Here is a 25,816-nt window from a genome sequence, read left to right as displayed (position 1 = left end):
CAGAGCTGCGAAGGACAAAGGAGTCACTGATATTCCAAAGGACAACCGCGCAATGAAAATGTAAATCGTGGCAGCAGAAAGCGCAAGATACGAAAACGGGCGCAGCCCAGCCACTGCTCCAGGACAAGGTTAAAGCAGGCCACAGCCGGGGGACGAGGGGCGTGCCGAGGCAAAGGCCCGCCCGGAGAGGGTGTGGCTACGAGCCGGCGTCTAGGGCGGCCATAGGAGGGGAACGGCTGTACGGGCATGGAGAGGGGCGTGGTTAGGGAGGGGCCAGCGGAGGCCGGTGGCTACGGGGCGGAGGCGTGGCAACGGCGGAAAGGGCAGGTCTGCGCGGCGGACCGCGCTCGTTCCCGGGGCGACTCGTGGTCGGGGCCGCGCGGGAGCGCCATGCGTGCGCGCCTGGGCCTGTGAGCCGCTCGGGGATGGACAGCGGCTCCGTGGCGGGCGAGCGGCCGAAGCGCACGCCGGGGCGTCAGCGCCTCCTGCCCTCTGGCTACGGAGGTCCAGCGCGCCCCTGCTTCTCCCCGCTGCCGGGCCGACGATGCTGGCCGAGGCTTCGCGGACGGGCCGCCCGCGCGTCCCCGCTGCTGCTCCTCCTGCTCGTGCCCTCCCCGCGCCTGGCCGCCACCGCCCCACGGAGGACGCTGGCCGAGCGCTCGCGCCCGGGCCACGCCGTCCCCGCGGCCGCGCTCGGCGCCGGCAGGAGCCCGTCGGGCCGTCTGCAGCTGGGCGCCGGGCGGGCCGCCGCGCTCGCGGGCAGCCGGAGAGGTGAGGCAGGCGGGAAGGCGGGTCACCCCGGTGCCGGGGCCCTGCCCACGCCGGGGCGAAGGTTCGGGGCGCACAGCCCGCGTGCCGCGGCACCGGCGGACGCAAGTACTCGGGTCCGCCCCGGCACACCTGTTGGAGCCGGGGAGACGTAGGCCAAGGGCTAGAAGCGGGTGCCCAGGCGTGCAGGTCCGAGGGGCGCAGATCCGGGGATGGAGGGATGGCGTTACGCTTTGATTCCAAACTGTATTGATTCACTCATGGCCCGCTGTCGCCCGTTCTGTCGGGCACTTTACTAGCAGTTTGGGGTAATTCAACGAAACCTTCTTTCTGGAGCTTACTTCATGCAAGACATGCAGCATGCACGTGTGTATTTTGTGTGTGTATATGCACTTATCCATACTAATTTTCCATGTACTAGTTTGACAGATAACTATAGAGAAAAATAGAGGCGTTGTGCTGAGGAAGTGAAGAGGGCCTCGGTTTGTGGGTTTAAATGGGGTAAATTGGTCGGATTCTTTGATGTGTCATAAGTAATTGAAGGGAGGAAAGGGACATCGCTGAACTACATAAGATAAACCGGCGGGAATGTGCTCAGGGTGAATAGCAGATAAAATCTTATCGCGCAGGCTAATCAGCAATGTGGCATACTTCCTTCTTGGGTAACCTGTTTCTGTCCATTAATTGCCATCCTCACCGACGCTTTCGTTTTCTGTATTTTTCTTTGGGTATTGCTTGAATCTAAAAATTTAAGAATACTTAAGGCTTGCAGAGGAGCTCATAAATAGTTCCAAAAGATGAAGGACGCTTTGTATGCAGATGGGAAAATGACCAGTGAGTTTTATGTTAGTGCCTTGTAGGAATTAGGAGTTGGGGGTGGGTCAGGCTTCTTATTTCTGTTCTTAGCTTTCTCCCCCCACACTTTTTTTTTTCTTTTCTGTTTTTTTGAGACAGGGTTTTTCTGTGTAGAACAGGCTGGCCTTGAACTCAGTGATCCCCTGTGCCACCCAAGTGCTGGGAGTAAAGGCCTAGGCTACCACACCCTGCTTGCTGTACTTTTGACAGGCTGTTGCCTTCCAGTTTGTTCACTTTTTATAATTTGCCATTTTGGAACAAAGGAAGGGGGTTCTCATTGTGACACCATTTTGATGTCATTCTTCAGTCACACGTGAAGATAGATGCATTTTTAAAAAGGGAAACATTAGAAACAAGAGCAGGAAGCTTTCATGCTCATTTTTAAGCCATCAGCAATTTTTTTCCTTTTTTCTCTGCCCAGGGTTTGTTCGGTTTTGTGCTTGGGTCCTTAGGACATAGATCTCCTTCAGGATGTTGTGCCTTGGAACTTTGCAGTTGGTTTCTCGTCCATTCAACTTCCTCGTCTAGTCAGTCTTGCCTCTATTTGGACTGCTTTTCCAGTTACGGTCTTTAACATCCTTTTCGCTATGATGAAGGTCTCCAGAGAGGAGAATTCCATCTTACATTCTACTACTGGCTTCCTGCTGTGATTCCTGGGAATTCAGAACTGCCGGATCCTCAGTGTTGTCGTAACAGAGAGCAAGGTGGCATTCCCTTCCCTCAGCAGGAGTGGAATGCCAACTGGGAAGTGGCCAGCCCTTTCCCCTACTTTTTAGAAGACAGCTTTTTTTTGAAATAAGCTATTTCTGGTTCCAGTTGTTTCTGGAAAAAGAGAAGGAAAAAAAAACATAACTATACAAATCACTATTAGGAAGAGTTAGCAGTGGTGTGTGGGTCTGGGGACCAGGCTCAGGTCCCCAGAACCCACATAAATACTGGGCTTGCCTGTGCCTGTCATTCCAGCACTCAGGTGCAGTTTGGGGCATTCTCTATCCATATCCATGAGCTCTGGGTTCAACTGAGAGACCCTATCTGGGTGAATAAGGTACAGATTGATCAAGACACATGGCAGACGTCAGTCTGAGGCTTCTGCAGGCAGGCACACGTACGGTGTATATGTACCTGAATACATGTGCATTCACACATGTGAGCTACCTTGTGGGCGCTGGGAATTGAACCAGGACCTTCTGAAAGAACAGTCGGTGCCCTTAATTGACAGGTCTTCTCTCCAGCCCGTTACGGTTGTTTTTGCTCTGCTGCGTAGCTCCAGTAGAGTGAGGATGGTGTTGATGTTGTCAGTCACGGGCGTTGCTGTCTCATTAGAAACGAGGCAGTGAGGACCAGAATGACCCTGTCGTACACTACAGACCAGTGGTTCCCATGGGTCGCAAACCCTCTGGGGGCATCGCACAGACTTGTCACTTGGGCTAAATATCAGATGTCCTGCATAGCGGATATTTACATTAATGACTCATAACAGTAGCAAAAGTACAGTTATGAAGTAGCAACAAAATAGTTGTATGGTTGGGAGCAGCCACCACAACATGAGGAACTGTGTTAAAGGGTTGCAGAAGGTTAAGAACCTCTGTTCTAGACTCACATTTTTCAAGCACTTCAACCAGTAGAATAGGTGGGCAGAGGGCTAAGAGGAGTTAAGGTGGCCTAGGAGGACCCCAGGAGGAGCACTTTCATTAGTTTTTGAGCTAGGTCTGCTTTATGTTGGACAGGCCTGAGGAGTGTCTCATAATGTAGCCAAGGCTGGCCTCAAACTCCCAGTGTAGCCAGAGATGATCTCGGACTCCTGCGCCTCCTGCCTCCTCGTGAATGCTGGTTTTATATGGTGTTGAGCACTGAATCCAGGGCCTCAAGGACACCAGGCAAGCACTCTACTAACTAAGCCTCATCCCCGGCCCTAGACATTCTTCCTGTGCTCTCACAGAGCTGCCTCTAGACCTGGAATAGAGACAGATGGTGATGGAAAGGGCCCAGGGTGAAGTGAGCTCAGGTCATGAACAGGTAGACTAGGGTGGGGCCATAATCTAGATCCTAGAGGTTGTTACAGTTTAGTTAACGAAGTGTAAAAGGATTCCCCGCTTGCTGTCTGGAAGACCCTCTGAGAAAGCTAAGGTGATGCTAGCACTGAAAGCAAGCGGTCTGTCTGCGTCTGCACCGCCTGGATCACGGGATGATGCCGATGTGGAAACCCAGAAATGAGGGCTGAGGCAAGGCTTCCCTTGCCAGCTTGGAAACATAGGTAAAGGAGCAATAAAAAAGGCTGTTCTTGACCTGTGTAGAGGAAGCAGACAAAGTTTATGCTAAAAATATAACAGCTGGGAAGCTTAAGCAGTAAGGGCCCGTTTTTACCATCAGGTCTGCATTTTTATGACTTGTCAGGCAGCCAACATTGCTGATAGTGTAGGCAGCTGTAGTCTATAGCCTGAACAAAAGTTCCTCATTTTACTTGCCCTGCTTCTGTGTCAAAATGCCTTTTAATAAGAAACTGTTAGGTAGGTTTAAACAATTTTCCTGGACAAAATTAAATGGCTCAGCAGGAAGAGCACTTACTGCGCAGGACCAAGATTCAAATCCCCATACCTGTGTAAAGCACCGGGCAAGGTGGCCTGCAGCTTAACCTCAACGTGGATGAGACAGGAATCCGAGTACTTTGTTCACAGCCCATCTGGCTTGTGAACACCTGGTAGGGGCGCACTCCTATACACACACACACACACACACACACACCCCAAAATAAATAAAATAGAAGAATTGGTGGTGGCAGAGTCAGGAGGATCTCTGTGTCTCTGTGAGTTCAGGGCCAGCCTGGGCTATATAGAGAGTTCCAGAAGAAACAGAGCTACATAGAGGAACCCTGTCTTCCCCCCCCCAACCCAAATGTTACTCCAATTTAAAAACAAAACTTTCAGTGGTTGGTGAAGCACAAAAAAAGCCAGGAAAGGACGGCAGTGTGCTTGCTGTCTGCATTAGATGAAGGCCCTGAAATGTTTATACACTGTGTTGATAGGCCCCAGATGAAGTGAGTTCACTCACATGAACAGGTAGGCTAGGTAGGAGCATAATCTAGATCCTAGAGGTTGTTACAGCTTAGTTACAAAGTATAACAAGTTCTGTGGTCTTGGAACTTGGAAGGGAGAAGCAGGGGCTCTTGAGTTCAGGGTCAACCTGGACTACATAATGAGACCAAAAGAAGGAGGGTGCTCAGTAAAGTAGGAATTTAACTGACAGAGATCTTCAACACCAGCATACATGAGAAGGATGGAGCCAGGATTTTCCTTCTAAGGTTGGGGGCCGGCCCTGCACTTCTGGAAGGTCTAACCAGGGCAAGTTCATTAAAATGAAACAGCAGGCATCCAGACTGGAAAGCAGAAGTAAAACTCCTTCCCAGATGGCATGTTCTTGTCTGTAGAAATGCTAGGGCTTCCCTGAAAAAAATCAGAGTCCAGCAAGGCACCAGTGAGTACATACATATAATCTATGTATCAGCTGTGTACGCTCTGAAAGGGAAAGTGAAACAATTTGATTCCAGTGACATAGGGAAAAGGAGTGAAAGATCACAAAGTGCACACTCAGTAAATTATAGAACATGATTGGAGCAATCAAAGACCCAAGTCGATGGAAAGGCGTCTCGTATCTATTGGTCTGAATACTCTATTACTAAGATGACATTACCATCTCATTGATTCATAGAATGCAATCCTCAAAGATCTGTGAAGGTCTTTGGGAAAAAAAAAAAAAAAAGGCATACCTATCCTAAAATTCATATGTAGTAGCCCAACAATCAGGATAAAAAACAAACTCTGCTTCCTGATGAGAACAGATGTTCTAGATGGGTGAAATATATGGAGAGCCCCGAGGTAAACCTTCACACAGTCAACTGACTTTCAACCAGGACGACCAGACAGGGTCAGGGAAAATGGTGCTTTGACAACTAGACGCCTTCATGCAGAGCTATAGCCAGGCTTTTTGGCTACTTTATTGGGTGCTTATATCTACCTCCTTCTCCACCCCAATCCCTTCCAGCCCCCCAACACTAGGTAGATGAGAAAGATTAGAGGGAAAAGGGGGTGTAGATCTCTTTATAGACTACTTAACTGCTGATTAGGAGCGTTGAGTTCCTTGGGGAAAATTTGATCTTCGCCCACAGGATATCCAATTTCTGCTACTCCTTCCTTGACAAACCGGAGCAGCAGCCTCTCTTTGGAGTACCTCAGGGTCCTCTCCAGGCTCTGGCATTTATTATATCCCCAGAATTCCAAATGTAAACTATCCTCAGCTGGCAAAGTCACTCCCTCCGAGAGCATGAGACAAGTCATAGTCAGCGGCTGTGCACAATCTGACACAGCCCCATATCCCACACCTGGGATAAAAACAAAAATACATAACTGGATTTTCAAAGAATCCAAAATTCTCACTACACAGACCAATGAGGCTACATAATGCCTCATTATGCTGGGTTGCAGACCTCAGTGTAAGTGGCAACACTGGAAACCTCTGAGAAGAAAACATGGTGTCAGGCTTCATACGCTTGGATTAGCCAGGAGTCTCCTCCACGTAATGTCATAGGTAGGAGCAGCGGAAGGGGGAATAGTTCATCAAAACTGGATTTTTCAAGTTATTGAATAAGTATTAATGGACAGAAAGTATTTGCAAAAAGTCTGATAAGGAACTTGTTTTTACAATATGTGAAAAATTCTTCAGATCAATAATGGAAAGATCAAAGCTCAATTAAAATAGATGAAAAGGCTGGCAAGATGGCTCAGTAGTTAGGAGCAAGCCAGGTATGATGGTGAAGGCCTTTAATCCCAGCATGTGGAAGACAGAGGCAGGGGGATCTCTGTGAGTTCGAGGCCACCTGCTCTACAAAGCAAGTTTCAGGACAGCCAGAGCTATAAAGAGAAACCCTGAGGTGGGGGCGGGGGTGGCACTTGCTTCTCTTCTAGAGAATGTGAGTTTAGTTCCTAGCACCCACATAGGGTGGCTTACAACTGAGTTGTTTGTTTGAGACAGGATCTATGTAACCCTGGCTGTGATAAAACTCTCAGTGTATACCAGGCTTCAGACTCACAAAAATTCACCTGCCTCCGCTCATGTGCTCAGATTAAAAGGTATGTACTACCATACCTGGCTAGAAATATATATATATATATATATTTTAAAGTAGACAGAAGACTTGGATAGACATTCCTTCAAAGACGATGCCCGTATATCCAATAAGCGTATGAAAAGATGAGCAACATTGTTAAACAAGGTGAAAGACACAGCAAGACAGTTGGTACCCGCTAGGATGGCCATGACTTACAAACAGGCATCATAACAGGTGTTAGTGGGGACGTGGAGAAATGGGGAGCTTCCTAGGCTGCTGGTAAGCAAGAAAATTGGTGATGCCACCTGGGAAACAACCTGGCAATTTCTTAAAGTAGTTAACGTATGACCCTGCAGTTCTGCCCCCAAGTACACACTCAACGACTGGAACACTGGCCACAGGTTCATTCACGAGAGCCCCAGGGTGTACACAGCCCCATCCTTCAGCTGTTGAGCGGACGAACACTGTTGTACAGTGAATTATTATTCAGTGACACAAAAATAAAGTGCTGGCACGTTCTACCACGTGGAAGACCACTAACCATCGTGCTAAGACCACGACTCCATGCATATGCAATCTACGGAGTACACAGAGAGTAGGACAGGAAATTGGTTTCTGATTGTCTAGGGCAGTAATGGAGATTGGGGGAGGGGTTGGGTGTGATGGCCGAGGCCTGTAATCCCAGGACTTGGAGACGGATGAGGGAGAAGTATCACTGAGCTTGAGGCCAGTTTGGGCTGTGTAGGTCAGTCTGGGCTGCAGAGTGAGCCCCTGTTTGAGACAGAGTACTGGCTGAAGGGATGGAAAAAGTTGACTGTGGGGATGAATGAACCACTCTAACATACATGAAATTGGTTACACCATGTGTGTGGATTGTGAAGTGTTTGAACATTGAATGGCTTTTGTTTCCTGCGAAGTCTGAGCTTACTTCCTCTCTTTTCTCTTCTAGAGCTAAGCCTGTCCGCTGGGTGCCGGCAGCTGGAGCACAGAAAGGGAAGCTTGTCCTCCTCTGTGAGCCGGAAGCTCTACTTTGACACCCACACCCTGGTGTGCTTACTTGAATCGAATGGTAAGGGCCCGGTCATTCAGATCAGTGCCCCTCTCGGTACTCCTCATCCTGCCTTTCCTTTCCAGCTCTTTCCCTTGTGACTTTTGAGCCTTCAGGAAGCTTTGGTTGATGTTCTGGTTTGCTTTCTGTTGCTGTGGTGAACGCCATAACCAAAACCAAGTTGGGGAGATGAAAGGGTTTATCTGGCTTACATGACATAGTCCATCATTGAGGGAAGTCATGACAGGAACTGAATTTGAGATTGGAGGAAAGCTGCTCACCTGGCTTGCTCACCTGGCTTGCTCAGCATGCTTTCCGACCTAGCCCAGGCCCCGGGTGACACTGCCCACCATGGGCTTCGTCCTCTTAGATCAATTAGCAATTAAAAAGATGCCCCCCCAGACATGCAGAAACAGTTCTTCATCTTCATTTAAGGTTTGACCCCCCCCCCCCCATTCCCAGCTGTGTGGAGTTGACAGCTGAAACTATGACGGGGAGCCTCTTTTCTAAGTTTTTGTTTTGTTTGTTTTCTCTCTTTGGCTTGAGGACTTTTTTTTTTTTTACTTTTTTTTGAGAAAAACACTTTTGTACTTATGTGTCCCCGTCTGACCCCAAACATACCCTGTGGCTAAGGATAACCTTGAACTTCTGATCTACTTGGATTACTCTTGCCTCTGCGTGGGATTATGCATGTAGTTTATGCGTATCAAGGAAATGCACAGTTTATGCAGCGCTAGGGAATGGAGCATGGTGCATGCTGGGTAAGCACTTACAAGCTGAACTGCTTCACCCACCCTGATTTGGGGTGCTTTTTGCTTTATCAGTACAGTGGAGATGAAGGGTACATTCTTGCTTGTTTGGGGTTTGTTGATGTTTTTGTTTGTTTGGGGGTGTTGTTATATTTAAATATATTTACTGCGGATTGAGGAGGTCAGGACAGCTTGCAGGAGCTGGTTCTTCCATCCACCATGTGGGTTCAGGGGATAGAACTCATGTCATTAGTCCTAACACCTTTATGTCCTGTTTGGGGTTGTGGTTTGTTTTTGCATCTGTTTCTTTTTTTAATGTTTAAGATTAGTTCTATTTTTATTTACATGTGTGGGGAGGGTGCCCTCAGGGGCCAGAAGAGGACATGAAATCCCCTGGAACTGGAGTTGCTGCCGGAAAAGGGTGCTGGGAACCCAACTCAGGTCCTCTAGAAGAGCAGCAGGTTCTCTTACCCACTGACAGAAAACTAACCAGCCTGGGAGCTGACTTCAGATCCCCAGCACCACGGAAACAGCCAGGCGTAATGGTGTGCCTGTCATCCCTGCACGGGGAGGGGAGACAAAACAGTCCTGAGTAAGCCACCTCCAGGGCCAGTGAGAGGCCATACCTGAAAAAAAAAAAAAGTGGAGCATGATAAAGGGAAACTGTCAGCCCCTGGCATATGTGCGCATTCACATAGACCAAAATGTTTGCCATGACACACATGCTGTCCCCTGACTTATAGAACATAGGCTGTGACCTTGTACTTAATGTTCAGGGAAATATGCTGACTCCAGTTCTCTGTTGTAGGGCACATTTATTCCCCAAACCAGGTTTCGATTTAACATAAGGTAGCCTTTGAAATAAACACGTCTTGTTCGCGTGACCGAGCTTATTCGTTCAGTTGTATACGCGCGTGTTTGAACAGCTTCCCTGCGGGTGAGCCGCCATGTCCACCCTCTCTGCAGGGTGGGCAGACACCGGGGTGGCTCTGCAGCTGTCACAGTTCCTGCCCTCCTCAGCTCCTGTTCGCCCCTGTGTACCACAGCCACAAAAAGAATCCCAAAGATCCTTTTGGCATCAACTGTGATAAGGTAGATAGTAGGCTTTGAAGAAAAAAAAAGTGGTCAAACACCATGTAATACTTGGTTCAGCTTTTCTCACTGAGGCCTTTTCCACCAAAGCGTCTTTCAGCCTAGGGTTTGAGGGAAAAGTAGAGATGAGAAAGCGGGGACATATGCAGAGTTATCCTGATGAGCAGAAATGTTCCTGCTTTTCTTGACGTGGAGGCTGCTGATGGGGCCAGGCTCTGAAGTGCGTTTCCTCCCTGTCAGGGCGGCGGGCCTGTCGCAGCCTGCGTCTAGTCTCCCCTTCCCGCTACAACACTCTCTCCTCTTTCTTCTGAGGAGCGTGAATGTTCCCTGTGTCCTTGTTTCCTCTCCCGAGTCCGGTTGTTTCCGTGTGCTTGCCTAGGGTTCACCATTCAGCAAGCAGAAATCGTCGTGTCTGCGTTGTGCAAGATCACGGAGACGAACATGGATATCGTCCACCAAGATATGGTCGCCAAGGTGCAGCAGGTAATGCGGGCAGGGGGGGATTGGCACACTGGGGATCTCAAAGTGAGATGTTAGTGAGAAGTAAATGCTTGATGACCTTTTGGAAAACGTATGGTAATTTTAACCATAGTTCAGCGGCAAAAATTGTAACCAAAGTCTTCCTTCAAAGACGTTTGGTTAGTTATGGGCTTATGCTCGAATGCGCACTGTAGCAACACTGACTGTTGCGGACAAGCCCCTGGAAAGGCCGGAGCGTGGCCATCACTGCAGGTGACAGTGCTGTTCCTGAGAGCAGCGTCCCTCCCACTGAGCTGTGACTCACTTGATCTCGCTGCAGATGAGCATTCTTCTGGCTTTGTTGCTTTGGAGCAGAGGGTGACCTCGCCAGGCCCTCTCTACCCATGCTGTTCTGGTTTCTTTTTAGCCCTGTTAGCAAGTAGAGGTGAGAAGAAGTGGGCTTAGGGGCCAGACCAGATTCCATGTTTTTATGTCTCTCTTCTTGTAGGAAATCACTCTTCAACAGATAATGTCTAAGATTGCTGATGTGAAAAAGGATATGATCATTTTGGAGAAGAGTGAGTTTTCAGCCCTCAGAGCAGAAAACGAGGTAAAACTACGCAGCTACACATAAGATTCTCTGTGTGAAGACCCTGAGCTACACACACCCAGAAGGGCACAAGGGAATAACTCCCAGTGACTGTTGACAGTGTGCACTGCAGAGCACACCAAAATGAGAACATTCCCAGCCCTGGAAGTCATGCCCAGGCTCTTCCCCAGCCCTGGCTGATAACACCTCCACTAACTTTGCCCATTCTAGACCTCTGTTTGATGGCAACCCTTGCAATAGCAGCACCTTTTGTTTTCATTGTCTGTGGTATTGTACTAATACGCACACCATCCTAATGTGGTGGTACAAGGATTTTTTCCCCCAGTCTGGAGTGTTAGGAATAGGTAGTTCTATAAAATGCCCCTTTCCTATCAAAAGTAGATAGATAGATAGATAGATAGATAGATAGATAGATAGATAGATAGGTAGGTAGATAGGTAGATAGATAGATAAATATTATTCCTTTAAGACTTTTTGTGTTTTCTTTGCATGTATGTTTTTTGTGCCACTTGGTGCGTGCACTACCCATAGAGACCAGAAGAAAGTGTCAGATGCTCTGGAATTGTAGTTGCAGGTGATTGTAAGCTACTATGTGGGTGCTGGGAACCAAACCCGGCTCCTCCATAAGAGCAACCAGTGCTCTTAGCCATGAAGCCCTCTCTCCCGTCCCAGTTTGTTTTATTGTGTGTGTACAGTGTGTGTACAGGCATGTGTGGTTTTCACAGCATGTTTATATAGATGAGAGGATGACCCATGGACATGGCTCTCTCCTTCCCACTTTGTATCGGTTTGGGGAGTTGAACTCAGGCCGTCAGGCTTGCAAGACAAATGCTCTACCCACCGATCCTCCTGCCCACTTTCTGTCTCTTCAAAGTGTGGTGTATGGCTTAGGGAGGTGCTGCTGTCTTTGCCGCTAGCTTTCATCTTTAGTCTTAGTGAAGTCCTATAAGGGAGAGTCGTTTCGTTCCTGCTGAACTCACATAGCTGTCCTTGAACGCAGCCCGTGGAGGGCAGAATTGATGTGGGGGGAAAGAAAGCAAAGGAGGAATTAGAAAGAAAACAGGGTCCCTGAAGACGAATGTGTGTTTCACAAACAGTTGTTCCTCATTTGGTGTGATCCTCAAGGGGGAGTGAGCCTGCGTTCCTGGTCTGCACCTGCGTTATAGATGACTCCAAACAGGGGCTTTGTTTGTTTACTTAGCTGGAGGTGTTTTTGTTTTTGCGGTAGAGTTTTATTATGTAGCCGAGGCTAGTATTCTACTCGCTGTGTAGCCTAGGCTGCACAGTCCTGCCTCAGTGTCCCAGGGCTGAGATTACAGGCTGCACCACCACACCCAGCTCAGGTAGGTCCATGTTCTGAGTGTCGTCACATTGCGTTAAGTGAGGGGGTTGGTGGACTTGTGCATAAACATTTGCTGTGATGTTTTGTGTCTTTACTCCGTCACATATCCTTGATGTTTTTCTCCTTATTTGTCTTTTTAGAAAATAAAACTTGAACTAAACCAGTTAAAGCAACAAGTGATGGTAAGTTCAGTTCTCTTTCTTGTCCTCGGGTGTTGTATGTTATTATATTTATTTACTAATGGATAAAGCATCATAAATACAGTGTATGCGCTGGAACACTTACTTCTGTGTGGAATGTGCATAATACATTTCTGAAGCGTGCATCAGGCGATGCATTAATTGCCTGTGCCTATGGCCACATTTGCGAAGAAGATTGCCTGGTAAGAGGGTCTGTTTTTCTTTCTTGAGATAGGGTTTCGTTGTGTATAACTCCAGCTCTCCAGCTCACTCTGTCTCTTGAGTGCCGGGGTTTGCCGCCCAGCCTGGCTAAATCATTGTAAATCAAAACTGCTCTAAAGCAGCCATTCGGATCCAAGAGCTTCCTAGAAGAGGGCATTATAGAATTCCATGTGGGTTCAGATGGTTGCTGGCCCAGCAGTGGTTACTGTGTAAGCCGGGAAAGAACCGTGGTGTTAGAAAAGATTTAGAGGAGTCGTGGAAAGCTTCATGTAACAGAGATGAGTATTTGTTTATCTGGGAATTTTTTTCACAGATTCCATGAGGGAGGTTGTAAGCAGTGGAGCCCTAGCAAGCTGATGTTGGGGTCAGAGGGGATTATCTGTGCAGATAACTGAGAGGGACAGACAAAGCTGACTTGAGATGTGGCTGGTCCTGAGTCCCCAGACACCAGGAGGCCTGGCTCCATGTCTCTGAAGCTTCTGGCATGTTCCTCCTGGGGGCAGTCCCAGGCTTCTGTCCTCAGAAGCTTCAGATTCTCACGCTGGCTTTTTCATTCTCTTTGTCATCTGCCCTCTGACCAGGAGGAAATGATCAAAGTCCGGACAGACACCAAATTAAACTTCAATCTGGAAAAGAGCAGAGTAAAAGAATTGGTATGTTCGTTTATTAAATGTAAATTATTAATTGATTTCTTTTTATAATGGAGTGCTTGTTGAAGCCTTAATCTTATATAATATGCAAGAAACAATGTTTGTGAGAGTTCACAACTTGGTTTCAAATCTTAATTACATTTCGGAGCAGGATTTAAATTTGTTTTGAAGAGTAACATTTAAATTAAAAAGTTGGTCAAACTGAATTTGAAACTTTATTTCAAAGATAGGAGATTATATGTTACATACATGTTAAGACAGTTACATTCAATCTTAATCTATTTAATGCTGAATTAATCCCACAGTCCCTAACTTTTCAAAAGCTGGTTGATTTTTTTTATAATATTTTTTGGTAATATTGATTTTTTTGATAATATTTCTTGGTAATATTGCTATTATATTAAATTCTATGCTGAACTCTGGTAAAGCATATTTCCGTACTGTCTTTTAAATACTATGAGTAGTGGTATGTTTCAATGGCTGGATATTGGGTTTTTCTGGTGGATTTTATTTTATTTTTTTAGTAGTTCTGAGACTCAAACTCTGGGCCTCACACTTTCTACTGTGATGTCACAGTAGGCACACACACACACACACACACACACATACACACACACACACGCTCTTCCTGGGCTACAGTATCCCCCACATTCTGTTGACTGTTTATTCCTGTCTGAGTTTTCTCATCTTCCTGCTCCGACCCTCTGTAGCTAAGTAACATAAGAAGGACACTTTCTTTCTTGTAGCATGAGAAAGCTGGGGTGCGTGGAGCACTTTTGCACCAACGAGACCTGGGTGGCGTGCAGAAGTCCACACAGCTCTCCAGGCCCTTGTCATTTGTCTGTCTGTCTTCCATCACGATGTGTCAGAGTGAGGAATGACACTAATCCTGGAACTCAGACAAGCGCGTTGTGTCTGGAACTGCCGCTGGATTTCAGTGGCTAAGTTGAGCTTTGTTATGCAAAATAATTGCTGGCCCATTGCCTGTCTCTAAAATGATATGATCCTTTTCAATCACAAAGGTCTATCCACCCAACATATGGAAACCTTCAGTGACCTCCTTGACCCGCATCTAAAAGAGAAACCCTTGCCTCCGTTTTACTGCAATTCACCTGGTTAGAAAGATAATGCGCTTGTGCATAACTAGGCTAGAAAGAAATACATGTCAGAGATTGGGAGCGCAGGGCCTGAATATAGATGAAAACCTGTGACTGTATAGGATTTGCTGGTGAGGAAACCGGCCTTGTCCCCTGAAGCCAGGGCAGTGCTGCGTGGCAGCACTGGCAAATGTGAGACCCTGCACCCATGCAAATGAGGGGTTTGGCTTTCTTATCTCCCTGGTAAAAATTAAAATATGAATTTCAAATTTAAATTAGGACTGAGGCTGTAACTCTGCGGCAGAGCACTTACTTGAATGTGCACGGCCCTGGGTTTAATACTCAACACAGCCAGGAAAAATTAGCTGTGGTGACATTTATAGCCGATCTCTACAGCAGGATGTGGAACCACAGTACTGATGTTCTGGAGTTCCCGGAGACAGGGCCACATTTTAATAATCATGACTGTGTTGAGATGTAGGCCTTTCTTTTCCCTGTATTTGTTAATGCTGTGAGCTTAAAGGTGGTACAGAACAGCCAGCTCCACTCTGCCCCCTGGTGGTGATGCGATGAATGGCAGTGATCCGAAAGTCTCCTATCTTACGTCATCAGTTAGGGTCCTTAGTGGCTAGGCTGGTCCTTAGTTCAGGATCCTGGGTTTGGGGACGTGTTTTTACCACTGCATATTTTACATTGCCCCAGTAGTTTGAAGACATTTTATAGCTAAAATTTTTCTAGATACTTGAAGGCATTTACATTTTTTCCTTACAGCAATGTTGTCTTTAAAATGTTCGTTTATACTGCAGGTTGCCATTTGCTAAGTTACATACTAATGCTCATTATTATGGAAACATGTCTGGCTTTTGTTTTATTGTCAACAAAGCTGTACTAAGTCTTTTTTACTAGCGTTAATAGCTAACAGGCTTCAGGGACACTGGGCTGCGGTTTCCCAGAGTGCTTTTGGTTGTTGTTAAGGCAAACTGGGATGCTTTGCTCTCGTATTCATGTTATGCTTTATAACGGTAGTATAACTTATCACAGGATCATATTTCTTGAGCTGTTTTGCCCTAATAGTATATTGTTCCTATCATATCTGTAAACGTTGGTAATGTCTGTCATGCTTGTAGTGAGGGGAGCAATTAAATTGATGTCTCTCCCATTATTTAGCCCTCCCAAACCCAAAAGCACCTTGATAAACACCCATATAAATGGGACCCAAGAAATGCTCTTCTAATAGTGGGCGGGACCCAGTGATATCCTAGCCAAGAGACTTAAAAAAAAAAAAAAAAAAAAAAAAACAAGAGTAAAGAGAAATAGAAAGGAGCCACACATCAACAGTGTCTTGGTTTCCTTTGTGGTGCTGAGAGACAGTCCGTGACCAAAAGCAACCTGGGAGGAAAGGATTTATTTCAGCTTACAGCCTGTCGTCACCATCTGAGGAAGTCAGGGCAGGAACCTGGAGGCAGGAGCTGATGCCGAGGCCAGGAGGGGTGCTGCTTACTGGCTTGCTCCCTTTGGCCTGCTCTGCCTGCTTTCTTAAAGAGCCTGACCATCAGCACAGTGAGCTGGGCCCTCCCACATCAATCACGAAAATGCCCCACAGGCCAGCCTGTTGGGCCATTTTCACAACTGAGGATCCGCCTTCCCAAGTGACTGTAGCTTATTTCAAGTTGATATTAAACCAGCCAGCATAATCAGTGAGTGTAAGTAAGATGCCACGACTGCAAGAAAGAACAGGCAGGCTGCGGTGGTGCAGGGTGGCCGTCTCCCGTTCTGGGAAGCAGTGAGCTCTAAAGGTTGAAGGTGCCGGGAAGACAAGTGAACTAGACTCTAATCATGCTCCGTGTTTGTTTCAGCATTCACTGAATGAGAAAAAGATGCTGCAACTGAAGACAGAGATAGTGTCCCTGGTAAGGACTGAGGGTGACTTTCCTGTCGTTGTATTCATGTCTGCTTCTCCCTGTGCAAGGCTTTGGGGTTAACCATCATCTTGCATGTTACAGGAGAATGTGCACATTGTAATAAGATGTATGGAAGAATTACTGTCACAGCAATTGTATGTGCATAATTGAATATCATGTTTTAAAGATTTACTGTAAGTGTGTGTGTGTGTGTCGGGGGGGGGGTATGTGCATGTGAGTGCAAGTGCCTGCAGAGGCCAGGAGAGGTCACTGGATCCCTGGAGCTGGAGTGACAGAAAGTTGTAAGCTGGGCAACATGGGTGCAGGGGAGCAAACTGCAATCCTTTGGAAGGACAGCAAGTGCTCTCAGCTGCTGAACCATTTCTACATCCCCGGGGTCATGTATTCTGCAAAATTAATCTTTTTCTTGGGAGGGTTACACAACGGGGCATGCTGTAACAGTAACAACTGTAACAGTCAGGGGTCAGGCTCAAGTATCTGCCTGAGTAGCTCTCCCCTTTCTGTTTCGAGACAAGGTCGCTCGCTGACCATGGAGCTCAGCAACTGGCTAGACTGGCTGGCCAGTGAGCTCCCCGGATCCACCCGTGTGCCTCTTAGCACCGGAGTTACAGGCACACACCTGCACGCCTGGCTTTTGCCTGGGTCCTGTCGCAGGTCCTCATACTTCAGTGGCAACCACTCTTCTCATTGAGCTGCCCCTCCAGCCCCTAAAACTGTGCCTCTTAAACCCTCATTCTCCACCTCCTCTTCCCAGCCCCAACAAGCCCCTTTCTGCTTTCTCTGTGTTTATTCTTCCAGGTAACCCTGTGTAAGGCGAGTCAGGGTCTGTCACCGATTGGCTTCAGTTAGTGGACCCTTCGGGATCTGTCCATGTTGCTGCACGTGGCAGGGCTTCCTTTTTAAGGCAGAGTAGTGTTCTGTTGTATCATCTATCACACCTCACTCATTCAGCTCTTGATGCACACCAGGGCTCGTTCTGTCACTTGGCTGCTGTGTAAAGTGTGACAAGCATGGGTGCCTAGACATCCACACTCTGGGATTTCTGCTCCGAGTTCTTTGGGTAACTACCCAGTAGTTGAGAACTGTAGGACTTTCAGACTTAACAAGACAGAATCATGTTTATGAATGTTAGATCTACGTGATTGACAAATATTATGAACGTTGAAATCTCAGTGATTGACAAATGGCAGAATATGAAAGATACTACTTACATTTTTTATTTACAGCATGAGTTAAATACTGTTTTGTGTATGTGTGTGTGTGTCTGTATATGTGACCTAACTTAGGAGAGTGTGTGTAGCTAATGGGGTGAGGGATGCTGTAATGGGTTGCCTAGGACCTGTGCTTTAGGAAACAGCCGTGGATATGAAGACCTTTCTCTGCAATGGCTTCATTTCCTTATTATTTGAGAACATTGATATCAGTGAGAGACTACTTGTCCTTGGAGTTTTAGTAGAATGTTCTCAGTGTTCTTATGCATCAGCATAACAGCCAGAGTCGCCCACTGAGGGTTAAATGTGTTGCCCGGAGTTGTCTTATGTTAGGAGAAGGCATAAATCAGCTCCTGGTGGCTGAGCCTCGTGTTAATAAAACACTTGATGTTTGACCTGTGAGAGAAGACAGCCTGGAAAGATGTGGCCAGAAATAGTATCGAGCCAGCGCTGTGGCTGTCAGATCTAAGGCCGTGTTCATTTCTCAGCAGAACTTTTGAGTCTACTGTCCCCTACAGGGGCTAAACAACAGAGACTAGACGTCACTGTCATCAAGAGCAGGCTGGCCTCATAATGCCACAGCATGTAAAGCAGTCTCTGGTTCTCAGAAACTTTTTCATATAGATTATTTGCCTTTGCTTCTCTCAGTAGCTCTTGTGAAGGCAAGAACAGTGTGGTTTGTTGGCGTGGTATGTTTTTAATTCCCTTTTCCCACAAAGAATGAAACTGAGACAGAAGACAGTAAGGGCCCCAGACAGTGCAGTACGGTCTGAGGCGGGCAGAGCCGGGACTAAACCCCCGGCTCCCGCTTGTCAACTATGCCTGCAACCTACTGAGGAAGAGCTCTGGGTCAGAGCAGCAAGAGACAGACCAGCACCACAGGCTCTAATCTTCTCAACCTCTCTGCTTTAAAAAGCACGCCCAGCAAGATAGAGCCCTGACCCAGACAGACAGGAAGATAGAGACGGAGGTGGCTGGCCTCAAGACGATGCTGGAGGCGCACAAGCTGGACACCATCAAATACTTAGCGGGTGAGACACTCCACATCTGAGTATTTAAAACAATGAAAAGAACGCAGTTAGCCCCATACAACACTGGGGGGAAGGGGCAGGCAGCATGTGCCATTGGCTGGCACCTTTCTCCTGCTTGAGCATATTTTTGGCCTATCCTGTGGTTCCCAACAGATGAAGTACCTCCTCTAATTTGCATTTCGTGGCTGTCTTACTTCATTGGTGACGCTTCCTAGGGCTGGTACCCGTGTGTGCCCCTGTGGAGGCCAGAGGATGACATGGCTTCTGTTCTCTGTCGCTCTACTTCATTCCGCTGAGGCAGGGTCTTTGCTGACCTCGGAGCTACGCTGGCACCCGCTATCCTGTAGCTGCCCTCCCCACCCCCACCCTCACACACAAAAAGCTGGCGTTCTTGGCATGCACAGTTTTTCACATGAGTTCTGGGGGTTCAAACTTGACTTGCAAGCACTGAGTCATCTCTCCAGCCACAGGACAGTCTTATAAAGAAGTTATTTTTAAGCCAAAGAAGAAATAGTGGCATCAAAAAAAAAAAGAAAGAAAGAAAGAAAGATCACCATTTCAACTCAGTTCTAACATTTCAGATTAATCAAGTAGTTTAAAGTTACGGCAGTGTTTAACGATGAATTTTGCTTCTTATATTGAAGTGCACAGCACACAGGCATGTGCACGTCGATCTTACAGTTGTGGTTCTAGCTTTCATCGAAATGTTTTCTGACTGCTGGACACGTTGGCACCTAGAGGATGCCGGCCGCCCAGCAGAGAGCTGTTCTTTAATAAACAGTGTCTCACTGATTGTAACCCGGCACCCCGTGCACTGCTTCCAGGTCTTCACTGGTACCGGGAGCGGGGAAGAAGCGTGTGTGTGCGCATTTACTAAGTGGCCAGCCGTCCCTCCTCACTCTGCCCTCTAAGTGACTTCAGCACCTGGTACGGGACAAAGAGAAACTCCCCCAGGGACTCCCAGGGCTAACGGTACTCTCGCTTGTTCTTTCCTGCAGGGTCTGTGTTTACGTGCCTCACGGTAGCTCTGGGATTTTACCGCCTGTGGATATAATAAAGTGTCTACCTAAAGAAGTTTTCGTTGTTTTGCCTTAAAGGCACCAGTTTGTTGCCCACCCGCCCCCTGTTTTTTCTTCTTTCAAGTTTTAATTTTAATTTGACTTCATGCATATTATTTATTTCTGTGCAAACTGGATCCATAATGAAGGTGAAGAAGTCGGGATTTCTTAATCGTTCTTCGGAGCACCTCTGTTTAATTGGCTTTTTGGCCGAGCAGTGTGGACCACACTTTCAAGACTCCATTCAACCAAACCGATGGACTTGGTCTAACTTTGCAGTATATGACAAAAGTAAATACTGGGACAGTTTGCTACAGCTTTAAGAGTTCACAATATGGAGAAGTTGGGAACTCATTTTGAAAACAAGGTAGTATTAAATCTGAAGAATCACTGGAATCCAACCCAGAATCCCAGCCCTTCTGTGCCTTATCAACAGCCACTCCCTGCGCGGCTTCTGCGGCAGCAGCTGCAGGGTTAAAGATTCAGCTACACTGATACACCTTAGGGGCCTTTGTCTTGGGTTTTTATTGTCTCAGTAATGTTGTTAATGTTCCTTGCAGCTGGAAGTCTTGGTACCTAATGAAGCTCTGTAATTCCAGCGAGAGTTCTCTTACTGCTGTCACTCATGTGCTTCTGGTTTGAGACAGAGTCTTGCTGTTTAACCCAGGCTGGCTTCAAACTCACAGTCCCACCTAAAAGCCACCGTGCCCAGCATCTTTACCTTTCAGAGTGTTAGCCTTCCCTCCCCTGCTTCTTCCTCTTTTCCCTCATGATGTGGGCGGTTAACACCGCACTCGTGTATTACCTGCCTAGAAAACTTGTCATTCTTGAAATGAAAGCCTGCCTCTAAACCTCAGAGTGTGGTTTAGAGCCTGCTTCTTCTGGTGCCCGCCTGCTTTTCATAAAACAGGTTGCACTTCGCCCCTGTGGGATATCTTGATGCTGTGTGTGCTTTTTAGAATGAGCACACCTTTGCCTGTGAGCAGCTCAAGTTGTCACTTGCCCAGTGAGAGCTGTGCCAGGCATTGGCATCATCTGCACTGATTTCTTCTGTGGCTGAAGACATCCCCTCACCCACCTCACCTCTATATTTGAAACAAATAGATCCTGGTGCAGCTGCAGTTATTTTGGAGACGTGCATTCTCCTCTTGTTTAAATTGTTAGCTGGCAGATGAGAGTGAGCATTTGGGAAGCCGAGACACTCGGGGACCCTTCCTGGCTTGCCCCACACAGCACAAACGCACAAGCTGGTGCACAGTGCAGAAACCGCAAGAGACCGCCACCATCAGATTGGTGGAATAAATCACCCCTTGTCACTGTTCCAGCCTCGCTGCTAAAAATAAAAGCTACCTTTTGTTCCTTAGATGTAATTTCCAAGTTTGAGAAATCATTAAGTTCTTGCCTCTTTAGAAAACATTTGCATAAAAAAATTCTGAGCCCCAGATAACATGCAAATCAAGTGCTTTTGTATTAGAACAGTATCAGGGTGAGATAGAAGTTTAACCTTTCCAAGTAGACAAGAAAAAGGAGTTTTAACCACCTATAAAATAATTTGTTGATATGTTCTCTCCCCCTGCACATCCAGCAGAAATGCTGCAGACCCCCACAGTGCCATCCCAGTTAGACCACAGTTAACTGCCTCATTTCCGCATAGCTGCAGAGAAGGGGCTGGAAGCCCACGTGTTCTTAATGAAGACAGACTCCTGTGCAGCTAGGTTTTACAATGTGGGCTAACCTTGGATAGGTTGAAAATAGAGGGTACTTTCCTCCGGTCCTAATCAAGTATTCTGTAGGAAACACATCCTTATGTCTGATTCAAGTGTTCCTTACCACTCCAGTCTTTGATTTTGCTCTAGAGTTCTTTGTAGCACAGTACAAGTCTCATTTGGCCTTATAAATTGTGCTGTCATTGAGGGTGTGGATAGCATGCATATCTGAAGTTTTGGAGAGTTCAGGACTACATCCCCTTTATTTCCTAGTGAACTTGAAAAACATTGAGCTATAAATGCGGATGTCCTTCCATCGCAGCCCTGGACATACAAGAATGGTGGAAATGGTGTGACCAGACACTGTACTGAACTTCGCTGAAGCTTCAGAGTGCTTAGGAAATACCTGGCAAGTTACCAAGCAGCGGCCTTGAGTCTGGCCTATTGGGGAGTGGAGGGCGGGCATTAGCAGTTGCCACATGGGGAAGAAGAGTGCAGTGGGGCAGAGGCTTCTAAACTCTTTTAAGGAGTTCCTCTGCCTTCCTGCTGGGTGTATTTTCTGTCTCCTCTTTTTTTTTCCTGGTGGTACTCGCTGGAGACCCAACCACAGGCCTGAATGTTCTGTCATCCTGCCTCAGCTTCCCAAATGCTAGGATTATGAGCATCAGTCAGCAGGTCTGGCTCCTCTGGCTCATTTCACTCCTTTCCTGCATTTGCAAAGCCCCGTTAGGGCTCTTTCCTGGAGACTCTTGCTTTGATTTCTCTACTGCTTTTAGTCTCTTGCTTAATATCTGACATGATTTTCCTTCAAGTATGCCAAGCACCTCAGGTAAAGAAGCCACATTCAAGGCAGAAGTCTTGCTGGAGTCTCAGCTCTGAATCCTTTAAGCACCAAGATCCTGAGCCGCAGCAAGCCTGGGCCTGGGCTGGCCTGTCTTAGGCCTTGGCATCATCTTCCCTTGATTTTCCATGTCCCTCCTTCCCAAGCCTTTCTGCCTGCTAATTAACCTTGTCACCACTATGATCACATCCGTTCCCCAACCCTTGTGTGCTGTGGGCCAAGACTGGAAGATCCTGCCCTAGAAAACTGGGGATTTTAAAGTGATCAAAGTTGTTACAGCTTTTATGGCACTAGGGCAAAAATGCGTTAACCAGGAATAATTTATTCTACATGTATGTAAGATATTTGAGAATGATCAGCCTTGTTGGAATTGTATTGAGAAAATATCTATTTATAGATTTGTACTTACATTCCTTCAGTGATAATCCAGATCATTTTGTAACCCTTTCATTGCCTCAGCAAATATTCAATTATATTTTATTATTGTATAGAGTGAATATATTTTATTATCTAAGATAACAGAGTTATGTTTGTGTGGCTAACACACCTTTCTGGCGGTTCAGGTTGACTGTGTGAAACCAGAGTATACCTTTTCTCTGGAACAACTGCATCTATACTGTTCATTCCACCGCTTGTAAAATGATACCACTCTGTTGTCTCTAGTGAACTACAAATTATTACCTAAACATTTTTATTTACAGAGGAAATATATTTGAAAGTGAATGTCTGATTTGCAAAATAAATTTTTATTTGAAAGAATTTATTTTTAGCATCTGTGTGTAAAGTGCTTTAACTCCCTATACGAGGAGAAATGGTAAAGTTAATATGTGGGGTTAAGTTACCAGAGCCAGGGAAAAGCAAAAGTCCAGGGCCTTCAGAGTTCACTGCTCTGTACCTCTCCTCGTCCTCACCTGCTTGTACCTGCGTGTACACCGCAGAGTTCCTTCTGTTGGCAGCCACAGTGACCGGAGAGTTCCCCAGACCAGAGGCTCTGAAGCTAGCCCTGGGGGTGGAGAAGCAGCAAGCAGATTCTTCACCTTAGAAATGCTGGTCCTGGGTGGGACTCTTCCGGCTGACCTTGAGTCAGGAACGGCTTTCCCCAGATGCATACAAAGGAAGGCTTTGGGAAGGTAGGGAAATGGAATGTCAAGATAGCCAAAATTTCTTGTTGAGAAGGACGGAAATATTTCACCAGAGTTAGGACATCAAAGAAACTAGATGTAGCCAGTCCTTTTATTCTTCTTGTGGTAGGGGACTGCCTTGAGATTGAGGCTACCCAGGGCTATAGGCTAAGACCCTATTTGAAAAAGAAAAGCAAGAAACTGACTTAAGAAGGGGCCATGGCACATGGATGGGGCAGGTTGAGGCCCTGAGTGGTTCAGTATCCGTGTGCAGTATTTTATATTTTGCTTGTGCACCACCTTGTCTGCCCCAGCTCCATTCACGTCTTAGCAAACCAACACCTTTGTCTAGGGACTTTGATTTTTCCAAGTGTTTGAAAGGAAGCTATTATCTAGAAACAGATTTCCACTTCCCTGTTGGCTGTACTGGTTGCCTCAGCCCAGAAGTTTCCACAGAAGGTCATTGCCACAGGGCCACAAGGTCATGAATCAGGGGGTCCAGGGGAGGGGACAGGCTGGCTGCCTGCAGCCTGCAGCCAGCAGCCAGCCTGTCAGCATCAATCAGTCACTGAGAGTCTATTCTTACCGGTGTCGAACATGCAAGTGTGTATGCAAGTATGCAAATGCTTGTATCTAATATGCAGATTTATGTGTGTTCATGAACGTGTGTGTGGAAGGCAGTGGTTAACATCAGACAACCTCTTTCATAGCGTTGTCTTTTTTTTTTTTTTTTTTTTTTTTAAACAAGGTCTCTGACTGAAACTGGGCCTCAGTGAGCTTCCGCTAATGTCTGGTCAGCAAACTACAGGGACCCTCCCATCTCCGCTTCTCTCAGACCGAGATGACAGGCACCTCCCACCATGCCTGGATTTTTTGAAGTGCATGCTAGGAATCTGAACTCAGTCCTCCTGCTCCTGCAGCGAGCGCTTCACTGACTGAGCTGTCTCGCCAGCATGTTTAGGTAACTGTTCTTAGGCCGACTTAAGTAGTTGTAACGTGTAAGTGTTAATCAGCCCCTTACTTTAAACCAATCTTTTTTCCTCAGTACACTCAGGTGTATCATTAGACCCTAATCAGTTGTTGGTCACTCTGTAATTTCAGATGAGCTTAACACGAAAGCCCAGGAAGCTGTGGTCGGTTGCAGGGTCAGCCTAGTGCACCATTTCTTCCTCATTTCTGCCACCTCAGACTCCACAATACCCAGGAGAAGACAGCTGTTCGCTTGGTGTCAGCTTCCTCTCAGCATGGAGGTCAGTGTTTTCCTTCCTTTGGTATCCATGCCTGTGTAAGTATGCATGCCCTGGCATGTGTGGAAATCAGGACAGTTGAGAGGAGTTAGCTTTTTCCTTCCACCGTGCCCGCAGTTGTCAGGTATGGCCTGACAACTGTCAGGTATACCCATTGAGCTCTCCATCTGCCCTGAAGTCTTTGCCTAGCACAGTATTTTTTTGTACTCATACTTTTGTTAGGAATGCCATGGCTTGCCTAGAGATACAGTTTAACAGTGTCTCTCCAACCGCAGGCATCCCCATGGAAACCTCAATGATTGACATTTTGTAGGGAAGGATGAAGTTCAACAGATCAACATACTTAAACATAGTAAAGCAGTTAAGGTTTGTTTTTTTTTTTTTTTTCTTAAACGTTTTTCTCAGTATATGTGTTCAGTTGTCCAAAAAAGAAACAAACAAAAAGCAAACAAACAAAAAACCAAAACACCCTATACCAGATGACTTGTTATTTAATCTAGAAATCAATGGACCTCAGCTCAATGCAGCTGTCAAGAAGGGGGACTATTGTGAAGCAGTTTCCTCCTAGACTAAAACATTCTATCCTGCAGGACTGTTTAAGACAAAGGGTAAATAAGGCAAAATAACTTCAGGAAATCCCTAAGACTGACAGATTCACTAGGCCCCTTCCACGCCAGGAGTAAACAATAAAGATGACTGAGAGTCACTCTCAGATAAGCCAAGCTACAAGGAAGACTGTCAAACCAAACCAGCTGCTCTCCCAGAAAGAGAAACGAGTTGAGCTGCCTGACAGCATTTTAGGCCAACTGAGTCACCTAGAAAGGATATTCGCCATTTTGAGCCGTGGGATGGGCTTGGTAATAGAGCTTTCTTTGACTCATCTCTGCTCCTGTAAATCACCCATGTTCCAGTGAAGTGACCCCAATAAAACTCACTGGTTCACCAAGGTGGACCTCGGTACTATCTGTGCTTTGGTCTGTCATGGGCTTCTTGTCTGGAGTAAGTAGATGTGTGGGTTGAGTCTTCCCATGAAAACCCTTGTCAAAGGGGCTGCTTGCCTCTTCCCAGGCTTTCCTTTGTGTTAGCCTTAGGCTTCAAGCTGAACCCATGCATCACATCCTCAATATGACAGCATTTAGAATAAGGCGGGGAGGGGGGTCGCTTCTTATCTCTGTTAAGTGTCCTAGAGCAGGATGGAGTTACACAGACAAAAGCAAAACTTTAGCGTTTTTAGCCCCTTTTGTAGGAATTGGGGAAGCCAGGCAAGACTGGAAGTGCTTGTTAGGTTGGTGAAACAGTGTTGGTTACAGTGTTACAAAAGTAAAACAGGCTGCAAAAATAGAAAGCCACATAGTAAGCATGAAGTTGCCATCGCTAGGGTCACACACACTGCAGAATGCCCCCTTTCACACCAAAAATATGGGGGTGATCCTATTTTCCTCTGGTTAAACGGTGGGTTTGCTAGCTTTTTAGTTACTTTTTGACAGATTTACTCTTATTTTATATG

At 46.7% G+C, this 25,816-nt stretch overlaps 1 protein-coding gene across 1 annotated transcript; it reads left to right on the top strand.

Annotated features, from left to right (window-relative positions):
* The first annotated feature begins 322 nt into the window (after positions 1-322).
* Mcur1 (mitochondrial calcium uniporter regulator 1) lies at positions 323-22,704 on the top strand. Its single transcript, XM_055595199.1, has 9 exons — positions 323-771; positions 7,674-7,793; positions 9,993-10,096; positions 10,581-10,682; positions 12,165-12,206; positions 13,007-13,078; positions 16,029-16,082; positions 18,222-18,336; positions 19,335-22,704. Exons 1-9 carry the CDS (start codon positions 426-428, stop codon positions 19,388-19,390), a joined length of 1,011 nt encoding a protein of 336 aa, XP_055451174.1. The 5' UTR covers positions 323-425; the 3' UTR covers positions 19,391-22,704.
* The last annotated feature ends 3,112 nt before the right edge of the window (positions 22,705-25,816 follow it).

This window comes from Psammomys obesus, unplaced genomic scaffold (assembly GCF_907164565.1).
Source record: "Psammomys obesus unplaced genomic scaffold, mPsaObe1.curated_primary_1811, whole genome shotgun sequence".
Taxonomy (NCBI): Eukaryota; Metazoa; Chordata; class Mammalia; order Rodentia; family Muridae; genus Psammomys; species Psammomys obesus.
Note: the sequence above shows the minus strand (reverse complement) of the source record. Positions and strands in the feature narration are given on the sequence as shown.

Bases quoted from the DNA above. Each gene is read 5' to 3' on its own strand.
- Mcur1 (XM_055595199.1), top strand. From the start codon at position 426: ATGGACAGCGGCTCCGTGGCGGGCGAGCGGCCGAAGCGCACGCCGGGG. The intron at 7,794-9,992 runs GTAAGGGCCCGG...GTGCTTGCCTAG, and splicing joins GTGCTTACTTGAATCGAATG to GGTTCACCATTCAGCAAGCA. The intron at 10,683-12,164 runs GTAAAACTACGC...TTGTCTTTTTAG, and splicing joins CCCTCAGAGCAGAAAACGAG to AAAATAAAACTTGAACTAAA.